This window comes from Mesocricetus auratus, unplaced genomic scaffold (assembly GCF_017639785.1).
Source record: "Mesocricetus auratus isolate SY011 unplaced genomic scaffold, BCM_Maur_2.0 Super-Scaffold_100013, whole genome shotgun sequence".
NCBI lineage: Eukaryota > Metazoa > Chordata > Mammalia > Rodentia > Cricetidae > Mesocricetus > Mesocricetus auratus.
Window position 1 is genome coordinate 17,165,331 of NW_024429196.1, and position 18,127 is coordinate 17,183,457.

Consider the following 18,127-nt stretch of genomic DNA (forward strand, 5'->3'; position numbering starts at 1 on the left):
TAGATTGTTGTCAGTATATCTGGTACACCTTAACATGACCTATTTCTTTTTTTTAACACAAGAGAGTTTATTGAGATACATGGGCAGGGCATACATCAGGTGAGGTCCCAGAGAAGGGGGCACACCACTGAGAGAGAGTGGAGACTTTGAAATCAGTTGTGAGGAAGTCACTTGGTCTTACCCCACAGCATCTGTGTGAGCCTCACAGGATGGGTATGCAGGCCTGCTATCTTGTTTCATAAGATTACAGCATAGGCTGTCTTTCCTGAGACTGGCCATTTGTACTGGGAGCCACAGGCCACTGGCAGTTGGTCTCCAGGTAACCGTACAGGGCTTCACAAGTCACTGGTTCGGATCCTAAGGAAGCATGGTTTGGCTGACAGATTGTGTGGCACACACTTTTGCTTTTGTGTTGTGTGCTTCCATCTCTACACAGACGAGATTAACAGACAAATGAGATAGTGTGAGGTCCTGCGTGGAGAACTGAATTCACAGAGCTGTGCTTCGACAGGGCTGAGTGGCCCCTAGACCATGTGACTCTCTGAGAAGGTGGCATTGATGCTGAGACCTGAACCAAAGGACAGCTGACTGACTCAGGACAATGAACATAAACAGCCAAGGCAGGCAGGAGGGGACAAGCAGGAGGGTAGGGCGAGTATTCGAGGAACATGACCTATTTCATATTTAATGTCAAGAACAATTTGTCTTCTTAACTAAAATTCAAATGTTTATGGTGTGTTCAACATATTGATGCACAAGTTACAGAAATCATATTGTAGAAACTAAATTTCAAAAGAGTCTGTGTAACAGATGTAAATAAACATTTTCTCAATGAACAAATGAGTGAGTTAGTGAGCAGTAAGAGAGTGAATAGTCTGATCATGTATGTACTTTATATCACTTTCAGAGGTTTAACATGTATCACTCACTACAAGGCAGCACAAAGCATTAGTGGTATACTTACAAACCAGGTATATTAGAATATGCCAAAAACATTGATAAGAATCTGATGATTATATATATTTCAACATAAATTGAGTAATTAATACATACCGTTATCAAAGTATCTGACGGTTGAATTTCTGGATACACTGGGATCAAAATTTGCCATTAAAGGTGCTATATACTGTGTGGCTGTTAGCATTCTATGTACAACTTCTCCAGTGTATATGAAACCTATAGCAAGATAAATAGGACATTTGTTAAGGAGAATTGCCAGATAAATAACCAAAACAGCTATAATTCAATTGCAGTCATATTTTGCAGGGACTTTAAAGCATGGAAAGTACATAGTGTCTTAATGTCTGATCAGCAATACTTTTTTCTGGATAGAGTAAAACTGCTCATATAATTTGTGAGAATCAGGTAGAATAGCTTAGCAGCAATCCGTGATGTGTATACTTTCCATAGTGCAGAGTATCTACTACTTCAAAGTGAATGTTAGGCTAAAAGAGTTTATCACCATACTAAAGAAACATTCCATTTTTTCTATTTTAATCTTCTGTAACCTTAACACTTATTTATTTCATTGATTTGTGGACTTCGTTGTTGTTGCTGCTGTTGGCAGCAATGGGAACCAAACCCAAGAACTCACACACAAGCCAAGCAAGGTCTCTAGCACAGAGCTACATCTTCAGTCTTGAGTTTTCCTAGAATGCAATGACTGCAATAAAAAAATCATATTCTAAATGGCAGTGAATATTTCTATGCTTTATTTTGTTTGTTGTTTTCTTAAAGCAAGTTGAAAGGGAGCTAAATAACCCCATGATGTAGCCTTCAAATTTGCCAAAACCTTTTATAGTCCTCAGGTCATATCAAGAAGATGCAGTCTACTTATTTGTAGATAAGATGGAGAAACACTGACTACTTTCCTATTCCGTTTCTTTGTGAGTTCTCAGCAGGTGCTTAGTGAGAGGCATTTACTGTGGGGGACTTGGCCTCAACTAACTTTTAATTGTTCTTGTTATACATCCCTACCATGTTTACAATTATTCACAAGATTTTATTCACATAAGTCTTATTTACTTTGTGAAATATCCATGAGAAATTGTTAATCTTATACTGCTTTTTGTCTCCAAGGTTTTTATCTGCCAAAGAGAAGAGCCAGTTCAGGAAACACTTGCTAATTTTAATATTAATCTAAAAAGACATAATCAAGAATAAACATGGAAATAAACCTGCACACACAATATTGTAAAATAAAATTCAAATCAAATGGCTAGTGGTGATGCTATTGGAATGTTCACGTAATTATGGTATCATTAGAGAGCTGAGATTCCTATAGATCACTTTTTAGAAGAATAAAGACACAAGATATCTCGAAAACACTGTAATATTCAAACCTCTAAAACTGTCAAATACTGTATCTCACTTATAGGCCAAATAAAGATTTCATTGGGATATTGTGGTTTTCATGCAAAATTAAATCTGTAGTTATTAGTATATTTAATAAGATTTTATTATCAAAATGATAATTGGTGCCGGGCGGTGGTGGTGCACGCCTTTAATCCCAGCACTCGGGAGGCAGAGGCAGGCGGATCTCTGTGAGTTCGAGGCCAGGCTGGACTGATAGCCTCCAAAACAATACAGAGAAACCCTGTCTCGTAAAACAAAAAAAAAAGATAAATGGTTGTTTTCTATTAGAAGAAGGAGTGCTGATATGATCTTTTCTTTTTATCATATTTCTCTCTAGATTCCCAGCACTTCCTTCAGGTGCACTTCCTCATAATTATAAAGACAAAAAACAACCATTTTCCAGACCCTGTAATTAATTTTTTCTTACTTTCACCATGATTCATTTGCAATTTGACCATTAAAATAGACCCTCCCCAAAAATCTACAGACGATTTTGAAAGTGAACGTTTTAATTAGACATGAAGGAATGCTTTCAGGAGGCATGCGTGCTAGGCAGTTGCTTCCTGACTCCATATTCTCTGTGTGGTGATAGATGACGGTGCTTCACTGAGAACAGAGCAAATAAAGAGGAAATTTGGTCACAACAGAAACCATTTTCCAGATTAGTGCTAAGCACAAGGAATTCTAGAAACACACTTAGAAAACGCAGCGACACTCATGTTATCAGACACACTTCATTCACTTTTCTCTCACTGTTTTTTTTTTTTTTTGGACTGACAGCTGACAGGTAGCTTTGGTATGTCTTTATGAGATACACAGTAATGTTTTGACTCATACATCAATTTACAGTAATCAATGCAAAGGTACTGTGTTATTTACATTCTTAACTCTTTTTGTAGTACACTGACTATCTCTTTTTACTATTTGTTTACCTCATTATTGCTGATGATCACTCTGCTGGGGCAGACCTCCAGGATTTGTTTCTGCAGCATTGTATGAGGTCTCATATCTTAATCCTCTCTCTGTCTGTCTCTAGTTACTGCTATTGGGTTCTCACCATCTTTCAGATCAACCATTTTAGATTCTACATATGTCACTATTTTATTCATATTTAAAACAGGCACAACATATGCATGTGCCTCTACATATTCCACAGAGATTTGACAAGAATTTATTCTCCTTTTACAACCACACTTTCTCTGGCCTGCATATTTCCCAAACTTTCAAGTTCCCATATTATAAAGAATTTTCAAATAATTCCCTAAGAATTAATTAAACACACAGAAGAATTTGTTTATGGTAAGAAGTAGAGTTATGATTCCCTCTTCTGCAATAATTGCAGCACTAAAGTAAATCAGACAGGCAGGCAAGATGACTCAGTGGGTAAAGGTACTTATCCTTTTTTTTAAATATTTTTATTTCATTTGCATTGGCATTTTGCCTGCATTTATATCTGTGTGAGAGTGTCACATCTCAGGGTTACAGACAGCTGTAAACTGCCATGTCGGTTCTGGGAATTGAACTTGGGTCCTCTGGAAGAACAGCCAGTGCTCTTATCTGCTGAGCCATCTCTGCAGTGCCAAGGTGCTTAGTCTTAAGATGGGTCATCGGAATTCTATCCTTGGTAACCAAAGGTGTAAAGAAAAATACAACTCCAGACAGTTGTTCCCTACCAACAACGTGAGCTGAGAACTATGGTGTCCATGCACACACACAAACAAGCACCCACGTGTACATACACACACACACACACACACACACACACGGACACACACAAATGAATACGTAAATGTGATAAAAGTAGATTCATTAAATAAATAACTTTTACAAAATGAATTATAATTTTAGTTATGGGTGGCACTATGCTTGCTGCAACCTCAATGAACTGAAACATGGCTATGATTACTACTATTACCATTAAGATCAACTCTGCAACAGATGTGAGGGAATGCTATATTCTGGCAGACTGATTTTTCCTAATCCAGGAAATACTTTTGAATTTTTCTTGACTATACCAGAATCTCATTTCTATTAGTAATTCAAGTTAGTCCTAACTGAACAGGAATCAAAACCCTTGTTTTTAGACAAAGCCTCTACTACTTAGTTCCTTACCTTACAGATTTTCAAAACACCATTTAAGGTGTTATAGGGAATGAAGAAATATAAGTTCCCTGAATGCAGGGTACACTGAGTTGGCTCTGGTTAGCTATGCAAATTAACACAGCTAGGGTCTTCTGCAAATACCCATAGTGATGTAGACCATAATTTTAGACTTTTCTTTCTCTAACTTGATGTCAAAGAAACAATATGCAGTTGTATTGTTAATTTTACACATTTCACGCTAAGTTAAGCAATGTATTGTATTGTTTTCTTCAAAATCCTTGATAACAGTTTGAGATGCTAATATTAGATTCCTTTATTTATTATAAGATTTGAGCATAAATGGCAGTCATTTTGTGCTCAGAAAAACGTCACTAAAAGAATAAAATCAGAGAAGCAAGCACGTTTATCTCTTTGAATTGCAAAGAAAAGCTACTGCATTGCCCTTCCCTTCAGCCTTAACCACTAATATATCAAGTTCTCAGCTTGAATCATGCTTACAGGCTTTCCTCATGTGCATAATCTCTAGTTGCTTGAATAATCTGATTTCAAATATGTAAACATCATCAGCTATTTAAGTGAATCAGTCACAGTCTTTTTATGAACAAATATCATTCAATGATTATACATCTTTTTGGTTTTCTTTTTACATTTTAAAAACACGTGTGTTGCCTGTACATGTGTCTATGTACCACTTATGTGCACTGCCTACAAAGGACAGAAAAGGGTGTCACTATGACTAAAGTTACAAAGGATTTTGAGTCTCCATGTAGGTGCTCAGAATTGAACCTGGTTCCTCTGGAAGATCAATCAGCCAGTTCTCTTAATCACTGAGTTATGTCTCTAGTTCATTTTTTAAAATTTATTAGGCACATGTGTTAAACATACTAGAATCATACTTATTAACCATATTTATATTGTACAATTAAAACAATCAATAACTACACAGGCAGTTGATAATTATTATGATACATAGTCACTTCATCTCTGCAATAACTGGGAAGGGAATGATAGTAGTATTATTTTCATTTATTAAATGCAATGTTTAATAAACCTAGGTTATTTACCAAAACTCTCTTAACCATTATAGGTCTTCTGATTCCAAATTCCATGGGCTCTAGTACTGCTTAGAAATAATGTAAATCTAGCCTTACATCAAGTCCTGAGGAGATCAGAGAGCTAAATGGCATTCCTATTTACTTCTCTTGTGGTCATTTTTAAGACAACCATTCTGCAGGAACATTGACAGCTCACATAGGAAAGTTTAAATGCCGTTAAATGGGAGTTGATAGATTACACACTCCCCTCAGTGGATCTTATGCCAAAAGAAGAAGTCAGAGTAGGAAAGATCTTTTCCCTATGTAAATACTAGAATCTGTGCCCTAGAGCAGAGGTGGAGTCACCTCAGCCCTGATGTTTCTATTAAACCTCCAGATCCTCTGCCTTTTAACCTGATAGTTTCACAAGCAAGTTTGATTCTTCTATAGCAATTCAATTTAGCGATAGAAGGCATTGCACCCAATTAGAGAATCTGTTTCATGGCAAACAAACTATCTTTTTGTGGTGTTACTAAATGACTAAACCTCCCTGTGCTTTGGTTCCTTGATGTCTGTTAAATGGGAGATGGGTGCTGCTAGTTTACAAGAAACGTGCTGAATATAACTGTTGCATGCAAAACACTGGAGCCAGGATGTAGTTCAGTGACAAAGAGTCAACCTAGAATGGACAAGTCTTTGGTCAGTCACCTGTAAAATAGGCGCAAACAACACCCCTGCCTACACACAGACATACATACAGAAGGACAGACACAGAGCCAAAGAGACACACAAGGAGAGGAAGGAGGGATGGAGAAAAGGAGGGAGAGGGAGACAGACAGACACAAAGAGACACAGACATAACACCGTGGAGTGTGGCACGGGGGAGGGAAAAGGAGAGCTATGCTGACAGCCAACTAATTACTTAAAATTTTCTCTAATATTTGTTAGAGATGGTTGTAAACTTACACTGAGATGCTTTTATCACTTTAAGTTTGTGACTCAGGCCAAAATGTACAACATGTGTTTATAGCTATTAACCCTTTTTGTGATAGGGTTAAACACTGAATTTAACCACACAACAACTGATAGTAAAGTTCCTTGAAGTCCATAGTTCATGCACTCTTTCATTGCATTCTGATGAAACAAGTACCTTGTAGAGATCCACAGCTAAGCACTGAGCAGAACTCCTGGAATCCACTTGTAGGGAAGGAGGAGTGATGAGCAAAGGGGTCAAGCCCATGCTGGGGAAACCCATAGAAACAGCTGACCTGAGAAAGTGGAAGCTCATGGACCCCAGTCCAACTGCTGGGAAACCAGCATAGGACTGAACCAGGACCCCTGAACATCGGTGTCAGTTGAGGGGCCTGGGAAGTTCATGGACCTCTGTCAGTGGAACCCATATTTATTCTAGTACATGAGTAGGTTTTGGGAGCTATTCTCTATGGAGGGATACTCTCTCAGCCCTGCCCTAAATGATGTGACAGACTTTGATGAACCCCCATGGAAGAGCTTGCCCTCCCTGAGGAGTGGATGGGCGTGGTTGGGATAAGGGCTTGATGGGGGGAATAAGAAGGTAGAAGGAGAAGGAACTGAGATTGGTATATAAAATAAGATTGCTTTTTTAATGTAAATAAAAACTAATTCAAAATATCAACTGCCTGTTGGGCAGCAAGTGGTGCTGCCTTTAATTGAAAGTGTCATAGTGATAAAAGAAGCATGAGGATAGAGTTCCCCATGAAATACTCTATACACCTTTAATATGTGAAAGATACAAAAAATCTGGTTTATCATTTATTGGTTATTCTCTTTGACCCCTTAGGCAAGGTTGGAGTTAAGCCATATGTCTGTAAGGCATCAAACATTTAGAGTTCAATACTGCCTTTAGAGTATAAAAGACAATGTCATGATATAGATGCCTCTATCATCTTTATTAAGGACTGTGTATCTGTGATCTCTACTGGTTAATCAAAGAGATATACAACTTATAGATTAGAATTAGGACGACAAATTTCTCATTCTGATTTCTCACTATATTCTAGGTCTCATCATGAGAACCTAAGTTGACTAAGTAGGTGATCACAGTGGTTTTGTCAATCAGGCAGTACTCATGGTAAACAAATTGCTTGAAATAAAACAATAAAGACTGAGCAAACTGCACCTACAGCTTTTCTTCTTCATTTTATAGCTCAGTAGATTTCCACATTCTGTAAAGTATTGCATTTAAGACAAATGCTTGTTTGCAACTCAGTCCTTCAAATAAAACTGTGTGTGGCAGCAATGGCAGATTTGGAAGTTAAAAGTCATGATTAATTATCTGGAAATGTGACTGTCTGCTAAGGACAACTGTACAATCATGGGTTCTTATAACAGACTTCCAGTAGACAGACACTGTGATTCAGGAGAATAATATAGGTTTGTACATGCAACTTAGACAGTTAATAAACATATTTTGAAATTCAGATGGGGTTATTAACCACAGGATTCTCAGAAGGAACCTATAATAATGTCAACCATCAAATATTTTCCATTTATAGCTTCATCAGCTTTCAAGTTAATGCACAGTAATAATATGTATTAAAATACATCCCTGAGTTTCTCACAAACAATTTACAATATTGTCAATCCCCAGATACTTCACTTTAAATTTCCAACAGCTGTCAAAGTAAAACATATCAAATACATTTCAAAAATTTAAACAACTTATCCATTAAAACTCATAAAGTCCAGCCGGGTGGTGGTGGCGCACGCCTTTAATCCCAGCACTCGTGAGGCAGAGGCAGGCGGATCTTTGTGCGTTCGAGGTCAGGCTGGACCGATAGCCTCCAAAACAATACAGAGAAACCCTGTATCGTAAAAACCAAAAAAAAAAAAAGAAAAAAGAAAAGAAAAGAAAAAACCTCATAGAGTCCTTCACTGAATTGGCTTAAGACACCATTGGGTATTATAAAGTTCTAAAAGTCCATATCCTTGGTGAGATAGGGACACACCTGACAATGTAGTTGTGCACCCTAAACTGTATTCGTAACTGTATTTAAGAAGTTGCCATTATCAGGATTATGCTGAAAATATAAACTAGATCATCCCAACATTGGAAGAATGGTCATTCAGCAGATGGAGTGGATAGATGAAGACATGAAGATAGACAAAGTAACAATATCTTCATCCATTTTCATTTTGGACTAAAGACAAAATTGGTGACTTTAGGTTTTCTTTTTGCATCTTGTTTACCAAATAAGTCAATGTAGCTTGTAAGAGATGAGGCATGCTAATTTCTCACAGAAACTATCACCAGCTTGCTCTCTCCCACCTTCTTGAATACTTCTGGTAGTCTTGGACTTCCCCTTAACTCATGCAGCATGCTATGAATGAAGTGCCCCAAAGTCGTACAGTACACAGAGCACATGACTCTTGATAGAGGCACTGAACTGTTTTTGTTGCTGTTTCTAAAAATTTTTTGAAAATCAAGTTTATCTCTTTTCTTCAGGATTATGCAGGCGATACACAAAAGCCAAAAGCCTTAGTCACGAGAGGGGAACATGATAGCAGCAAAAATGCAGAATGGGAGCTTCTGGTACTCTTCCATACCCGCAAATGTGTGCAACCAACAATGGAAGGAAGTGCCTTGTCTATGAGAGAGATTATAGTTCATGGGCAAAAAGCAGAAAAAAGAATAAATAAACAAACAGAACCAGGAAAGCAACAGGAAGGACAGACTTGTGTTATTTGTACTTTCCTTCCATAGACCAACCCTGAATGGAGAGAAGTATCCTATATGCTGGAGAAGGACAGCAAAGTGACCACTCATCCCGACAGAGAACCAACCATTGGGCTTAACCTATGATGACCATTCAGCCTAGAGACCCTACCATCAGGCTCAAACCATGATGAGCACCCAGCTTTAACCTAAAACACCTATCAGGCTGACCATGTGATGAGCAACTTGGCTTTGGTACAGACCCTGCTATTAGTCTTACCCTATGAACCATCATTAAGGCTGGTCCTGCCAAACCAGATTCTAGGCTGCTTCCTAAGTGTCAGGATCCATCCAGTCGAATCAATGTAATTCCAAGATTTCCTGTCTGAGCACAAGTTTAGCTGCTATGGAGGTTCCTGGATGTTTTCACCCATGGAAATATACTTTAGATCAACTCTAATGAAAGTAGTCCCCAGTTTCTTCTTAGCAGACATTGGAACCAGGCCAAACAGATAAATCCCAGACCCAGGCATCGATTCATACAATGAGACTACATGCCTTTGATGATGTCATCCAGTATAATGTGTAGTTCGCTCATATCAAGAAAACCACACATGAATAAAATGATGTTTAATACTGAGGTAGAATCCATTTAAGTCTCGCCAATGCTCTAAACATAAATTTCCATTGTAAGTTTCAAGAGTAGACTTAATCAAGGAGTTAGAGTCAGCAAACTTTAAGACACAGGTCATTTAACATTTAACACCAGGGTGTAATGAGAAAAGAATGAAGGAAGGAGAAGTTAAGGACAGGCAGGGGTTATCAAGTAAATGGATACTCACATCTAAGAGTCTGAAAGGAGCAGAGACGGGAGGAGATGAAAAACTGATAAAAAGAATGGTAGCAAATAATAAAAATAAAAGGTACCCAGATTTGAACAATGAACATTGATATCCACAAATCCTAAAGTAATGCCAATATATTAAACATAAAAAAATCATCACTGAGGCACATGAAAAAAATTCTCAAAGAACAAAGAAAAAAGTTGAAAGCAGCCAAGAGAAAATTCTTACAAAAAGGCATGGTTATCCAGGACACTATACTCAGGAAAAGCAAGCTTCAGAGAAGAATCAGAAGAGAATTCTCCAGAGAAAATATAGCTAGGAAATCCAGCAACACTATAAGAATTTCATAAGAAAAAGGGAATTCTTAGCATTGATGCAGTTCTAATACTAAGAATACATGTGAAAAAGCCAAAGTCCAGTAAATGCCAATGTGTGATTAAACTCAGCCAAATCATAGTAATGCTGGTAAACTAATCACTTTTAAATTTAGAATGTGTATGTGTGTGTGTGTGTGTGTGTGTGTGTGTGTGTGTGTGTGCTTGAGAGACACACACACATACACACACACACACACAGAGAGGAAAACTAAGAAGGGTAAAGAGTATAATGTAATTATATTTCAATTAAAAATAAAAGTTCAAAAGTATCACAAATAAATACAACTATAATAATTAAGTAACTTATCAGTGATATATAATCTCAAAGGATGATAAGTCCTGACAACAAGCACACATTGGAAAGATGGTAGTTCAAGTGCACAGCTTTTGTCTACAACTGAATTTTTAGTTTAAAATAGACTGTTGTGACTTTGAGATGTTTCATTTAAGTCTCCTGGTAACTGTAAATCTGCAGCAGATACACAAATGACAAACAAAAAAATGAACAGAGAACTGCTACCAAAATCCCAAATTACATGGGAGAAAGAGCAAAGGAGAAAGTATGATGTGACCACAGAGCACCTAGTAAATGATGAAGAAAATAGCTACCAGTCCTTCATATTGGAAATCACATTCAATGTGCAGATCATGTGCTTCATTCAAAGGGATATATAACAGTTAAACCAAAGACACTTTTATGCTGCCTACAAATGATTTGTCTTACTTTTAGGGTCAAACACACACTGAGAATGAAAGGCTGGAAACAGATACCCCACACAAATGATAACCAAAGAGGAGAGAGCAAAATAATGGTCTAAAGAAGTAAGTATATAAAAACAAGGGATCAGTTGACCAGAAAGACCCAACAAATGCCTTAACACTGGGTACATAAATATGCAAAGTATTAATTAAGACATTGTGGAAAACAGCAAGGATGTTTCTCTAAAAACAGGACTACCATACAATCCAGAAAAAAATGCTTTGGAATATATATCCAAAGGAACTGAAACCACAATGCTTAAGGGGTTGCTACTGTATTCTCTGTAGTATTGTCTATAGTAGCAAATATGGGAATAATAAAAATATCTGCAAATAGATAAAAATCATGATTTGCATACATGATGGAAAAATCTGTCAGTCTCTAAATGCAGATCTGTCACCAACTTCACAACAGATGAAGTTGGAAGAAATTCAGCTAAGTGAAAAATACCAGGCTAAGGAAAACAATCACAGATGATGAAAGATCTCACTAATATGCAAACTTAACTCTTATATGAAGAGCAGAAAGGTGATTCCTAGGTTTGGAGAGGAGAAAGATTGGGAAGATGTTGGTCAAAGTGTGTAGCTGTGATTTTGCAAGATGAATGGATGCTAGAAATTGAATGTACAGAGAAAGGACATTCACTAATCATACTTCATTTGATACATGAAAACTAATTAGAGTAGATTTTAAATATTCCAAACTAAAAGGAAAACTACAGGAACTATGTGAACTAGTAAATGTAACCATTGGGTTGATTATAGCAAGCAGCTCAGAAAGCACTACATTGTATATATGAGACTTACATAACTTATTTGCTAAATATATCTTAATAAATCGAGAGAAAATGTATCACTCAGAGGGGGAAAACAATTCTCACTCAGTCTTACATGAAGGACAAGAAAATAGGCTTCTTTTAAGTGTTCACACTCCCAGACACTGGCTACACACTCGTGTTATCACATGATAGACTCCTCCCACAAATACAGTCAAATTCCAACTCTGAGAGTTCACCCTCAGTACCTGGTGTCTGCTTCCTTTGCTCCTGTCTCTATCCACATTTGCAAACCCCCTACCATGAATTCACTGCCACTGACTCTTCTGTGGCTAGGAAGGCTTTCTGTAGCATTACTTGGAAGATTCCAGGTTTGTGAACATTAGTCTGCATGGAGATTCTGCCCATGTTGCCTGGGACCTGCATGACTCATTTGGGATGGAGCAGTCTTGAATATCAGCTATGTTTATATCTAGGGTCTACCCTGTTCTAGAGAAGGGAATCCACATATTTCTTTTCCCTTGGGTTCATCCTTAGTTCTCTCCAGCAGCCACAAAGAGTGAATGGAACCATCTCTTCCTTTTTACTTTCATTGTTTAAGGGCAAGTAAGTGAAGTTTACTGGACTAAAGCAACAGCTCCTGGTAGGCAGAAGGGGGCTCAAAAACTTGTTGCTTTCTTTCTAAGTCTTAAAAACTATCTTAAAAACTACTTGAAAATACTCAGAATTAGTCATCTAAATAGAATATTTAGATTATTGATCTTACTCTAATTACTGTGCATTTTTGACTTAATGCTTAAATCAGGTAATTAAAAAGAAAATACATTACATATCAAAAGAATTATCTCTTTTATATTCTTTCATAGAATTTTAACCAGTCTTTGACTTACATAAAATATTGCTATAGGTAATGAATGCTGAGGGTGGGAGAATGTCTTCTACAGGGAAAAACACACACGAATCGGTTAACCAATATCAAATGGTCAGCTCTGCAAACACACATACAAATAACATTAGATAGACTGAGAAGGATGTGTATATGTACTCAAAAATACATATGTGTATACATATATGAATGTAACAACAATTTATGAAAAAGAGACCATGGGATTTTAGTGAGAGGAAGGAGAAGTATATGGGAAGTTTGGGAGGGAGGAAAGGGAAAGAGGAAATGTTATAATCTCAAAAAAAGTTTAAGAAAATGACTGTAGTTTTCCAATTTTATTATTCAGTAGAAATTGTTTTCCTTGACTGTTCAGCTGTAACATAGAGAATTTGCAATCTCGTTCCTAAATATTATCTGAATCCATTCAGGTCAGATCATTCATGACCTGGGGAAACAGAGTTGACACTATTCTTTTCATTGTCCTTCTCAGGTAAGAAGACCATTGATCTAGACAAGACAGGAGCTTAAGGGGAAGCATGCCATACAGTTTCAGTTGTGACACATATACTATGGAATATGTATCTGTGCATATATATATGCACATATATGTGTGTACATATATGTATATATACATATATACATATGTACTTAAATATATATAGTACCTGGAGAGTAGGAAAGTTTGAATGTACATATACATACATGCTATGCTAAATGAACAGGTAAAATATCTGATGCATATATACATAAATATATGCACATACAAATGAATTTCTCTCAATGAGGAAGCAATGTATAGTATTTGAGTTGCAATTTATTCTATAAAATTACAATGAAATTAATCTCTTTTAATCAACACTGTTGGTTGCAATAATCAGCATAAAAAGCCAGTAATTCAAATTCAGCCACAATTTCACCATTAAACACAAACAGATTGAGCATCTGCACCTTTCTATGACTTCTTTTCAAAAGCACAGCTACAGAGAGGTGCTATCCACAGCTCCATTGATTCCCCTTCATGTTTCCCTGATCTTTACCATCCTAAGGTCAAACCCAACCCTCTGTGACATTTGCTATCATCCTGAGCCATGTGCCCTTTACAATCTCAAAGTGATGACCCTGTCTACGTGTCCTCAGATTTATTAATTGCCTGACTCTAAGAGGTAATGGCACACGATCTTTGTATTCTGACCTTATCAAAGACTACAAACATGCTGGCATTATCTTTAGATTTCTATTGCTTGTATATCACCAGACAGTTGTGTTTGTGTAGTTACACTAGGCCCAAAAATTACTTTCAGTCTTTCCTAATTACTTCCTTTTATTCTTTTTGGAGAGGTATCAAAAACTTAAATCAAGACTTCTGCAATAGTGTTTAAGTTTCCCTGGAGGGCAAGGATACCACTCTGCTCGCACTACAACATCACTGCTTAGATTATAAGAAATGCTGTTTAGGGGCTTGGATTGTCACAGTGTTTGGGAAAAACATGAGGATCCAGTTGTAAGAATAAATTGATGAATTTTCATATTCAGGCACAATAAATAAATATTATTTCAAAATGCCAATAGTAATAGTTACCATAGGACGAGAAAATGCACGCTGTTGCCTCTTTCATAGTTCTTCCAATGCCCATACCAACCTTCCATTCACTTTAAAGCAAGCCTTTTCACTGATCACCTTCCTCTTCAACTAATGCATGCATATTCTCTACATTCACCATTGGGCTGTTTCTCTGTTCCCAAATACTCTTTGTGCTAGTTCTTCCTTCACTTTCCTAGTTTTCTCGTAAGTATTCTTATTATTGCTTTGGAGGCTGGCCAGGAAATCACTCTGTAGACCAGGCTGTCCTTGAACTCACAGAGATCCACCTGTCTCTGCCTACTGATTGCTGGGATTAAAGGCAATGTGCCACCAATGTCTGGCCCAAGTCTCCTCTTTATTGGACCAAGAGCATGGAGATATGATGTAGAGTTGAGGAAACAAAATAACAATAGTGAAAGAACATTGACACTAACTGCTAAATCAACTCCTCCTGGAGATTTATTTATCTTCAGGTAATACTAAATGGGCAAAGGATTTCTGTCAAGAATGTTTACATAGGGAATGATTGTGCTTTAGAAAAAAGAGTAGATGCAAATTCTGGCCTGCTGTTAAATAATTGCATGGCCATGGTTACATTATTTAATTGCTCTGATATTTGCTTTTTCCAGTTTCAAAATGTAAATAGCTATAGTTGTTACTGTTTAAGAATTATCTGATATCAATTAAGAAATCTAAAATAACCCCATTTATGGAACAAGCTGGTTTCTTTCCCCCTCTGATTTCTCCTTATTTTACACATTTTCTCTGATTTTTCTGTTTACTTCTGTACACAAATCAGTAAATGTAAAGAGAAACTTTTTGAGAAAAGGATTTACATGCGTCTTTTTTCTTTTTTGTGTGGTTGATACCTGTGATTTGTGATTTATTACTATACATAATCTTTCCTACCCAAACTATGCATAGTCTTTCCTACCCATTCCTTGTAGGTATTCCTCCTCCAAGTCTCCCCCCCCACCTTTTCTTTCTGAGACAGGGTTTCTCTGTATTGCTTTGTAATTCTTTTTCCATATGTTCAGCCATATCACAACCACTTATCATGCACACACATGCATGCATATACAAAGAAACTGAGGGCTGAAGAGATGGCTTGATGGGTGAGAGTGCTGCCTATGCAAGCCTCTAGATGTAAGTTCAGTCCCTGGAACCCGTATAAAAACCTAGTGTAATCAATCATTCCTGTTCAAAATCTGTGTATGTGACAGTAGAATAGGACAGAGGCTCACAGGTCAGCTGACCTGGAGTCCATTGGGCTGTCATAGTAAAAAGAGAGATTCTGCCTCACTGAGGTGGAAGATAAGAAGCAACCACACAAAACCACCCTCACATCCACCTCCACATACTACCAAGGCCTGTGACAACCTCCTCACCCACTGCAGCAGGTAGCAAGGAGTGGGGCCAGTTTTCCTGCTCTCACACCTTTGGGGAAGGTTGCCCACACACACACCACCAGCTGTACTGCTTTGCACAGGTGAATGCAGGGCCTGCTCTCCTGAGTGAGTGCTACAGCTGGTGAAGTGCAGGGACAGCTCTCTAGTTCTCAGGCCTGTTGTAGGTGAAAAGGGATAAGGGGGACATATTTTCCTCACACATACCACCGCTTTGGAGATGGGGGCAGGGCCAGGTCTCCTGCTATCTTGTCCTCTTGACAGATTCACACACACCCCTGTCTACATGCAAGAGGGTCAACTCCACCATGTTATCTGGCTAGATCGCAGGCCTGTTCTCTCAAATGTTGCAGTTGGTGAGGGACAGGACCAGCTCTCTCCCACTCTCATGACCTCAGGACCAGCTCTCCCATCCATCTCAGATGGTGAGATAAGGGGTGGGGACAGATGTCTCACTTACATTCATGGGGCCAGATCAGCACCGTCCCTCTAATCCCACTCACCCCCACCAACCTGCCCAGGCCTGTTGTGTTGCCTACATGAGGTGTAGAGCCACTCAGCTTTGGGAAAGATTTATTACATTCTTTCAGCAAAAGGAATAGAATTTGGTGTTGATATTTATCTCACAATTTACGCCCCTTTTAACTTAGGTTCTACTTCCTGTTATGCATTTTACAAAGAAATTTTGACTGAACACATCCATACACTGATAATAAAAACCTTTTGTCTTAACCATAGGAGCTACAGGAAAATGTTTTTACATTCTCAAGTTTTTAAGTTACAACACAATATCAACTTGGTGTTTTTTTCTATGTTGATGGTAACTGGTCCAGAATCATATATATATATATATATATATATATATATATATATATATATATATGTTAATGAAACCCTAGTCTCACTAAGCTGTAAGACTTATTTATCATAAATATATATAGTTTTGTTTGATTATTGAGCTAATTCTATAATTTGTCCATTTAGGTGTTTATCATGTTAACAATTACATAATATGTTTAATATCTATACAAAAACATTGGCATTTGTAGGACTACAGATCCACTCTAATAAAAGCACATATCACAGTGCTTGTCACACTATTAAATCTGTAAAACATAAGGCATGTCATTGTTTATGGATAACAACTTCCATTCCTTCTTTTTAGGAATTCACACACAATGTAGAGAAATAAACTCTTCAAGGCCCTTGTCTGTAGGTCTCTCAAACCTCACTTCACTAGACATGCTATTTTCTTCCATTCTTTTCTCAACAGTTTTTTCAATTAAACCATAATCTATGATTATCTTACTGAAGTGAAGAAGTAGGAAATAGTCTTCACAAAAGCAATTCATTTCCTCCTCAATTTTCTGTCCCTTTGATCAGAATGGCATTTACAAAGAAATGATGAAACAGGTATGTGGTAAAATAAGGCAGGTTAATAGAGGCTGGATGGATGCTAAAGACATGTCTCCTGGACCAACTGACACAGACAGAGCAGAGGCCTGCAGGCACAGCCACTCTCTCAATTCAGGGAAAAACCAATCAATTCTTAGATGTATATTTTTTTCAACACCTTTATATTAACGTCTACCAAAAAGGGTCAGAGGATGCCTTATCATCTTCCTCACTTGAAAGGAACACTTCTCAAACGGGACTGAGGGAAAGCATGGGGACTTCATTGCAATTGATAATCAGTTTCCAAATGTATTGATTATCTAAAAGAACAGCATGAGCCTAAAGCCTGGGCCTCTTTTTTTTCCTTCCAAACACTTCAGACTAATCAGTTACAAGTATGATTTTTTTCTCATTTTAATTTCAATATAAGAAAGAGAGATTCCAGCCCTCCCTACTGTGAGGAATTCTTTCCATGTGCTTTCTTCTGCGGCTTCCACTGAATGCACAAGTGGAGGAGTCAGGGGAATTGGAGGCAGAATTTGGCCAGGAACACTCAGTTCTTCACACACACATGAAAATAGTAAAAGAAAAAATTAGAAAACTTCAATTTCGTCAGATTCTAGTCATTCAGGAGATGCCTATGTTTGAAGAGAAAATGGTGAGATTTTTCTTTGGTCTTGAAGATAAACATTGTTGAATTTTCAAACAGGTCAGCTTGAAGTACAAAGCTGCCCCTTACCTGGCCACCTTCCACTTCATTTCCCATCTTTCCCACATACCCTGAGCTCTGGAAATGCACATTTTTAAAGTAATGCCAGATTTTATAACTTTTCACAGGCTTTCTTCATTGCCTGAAAAACACTGACTTGCTTTTGTGACCTGAACAGACTTACTCATTTTTCAAACTTCCATTTA

General features: G+C 37.5%; 1 protein-coding gene across 1 annotated transcript in view; it reads right to left on the reverse strand.

The window, feature by feature from the left end:
* Positions 1-18,127, reverse strand: part of Plxdc2 (plexin domain containing 2) — a 388,489-nt gene that overhangs the window by 119,158 nt on the left and 251,204 nt on the right. Inside the window, exon 5 of the mRNA XM_040755447.1 lies at positions 1,054-1,176. Coding sequence (XP_040611381.1) covers positions 1,054-1,176 — 123 coding nt within the window. The remainder of the gene's footprint in view (positions 1-1,053; positions 1,177-18,127) is intronic.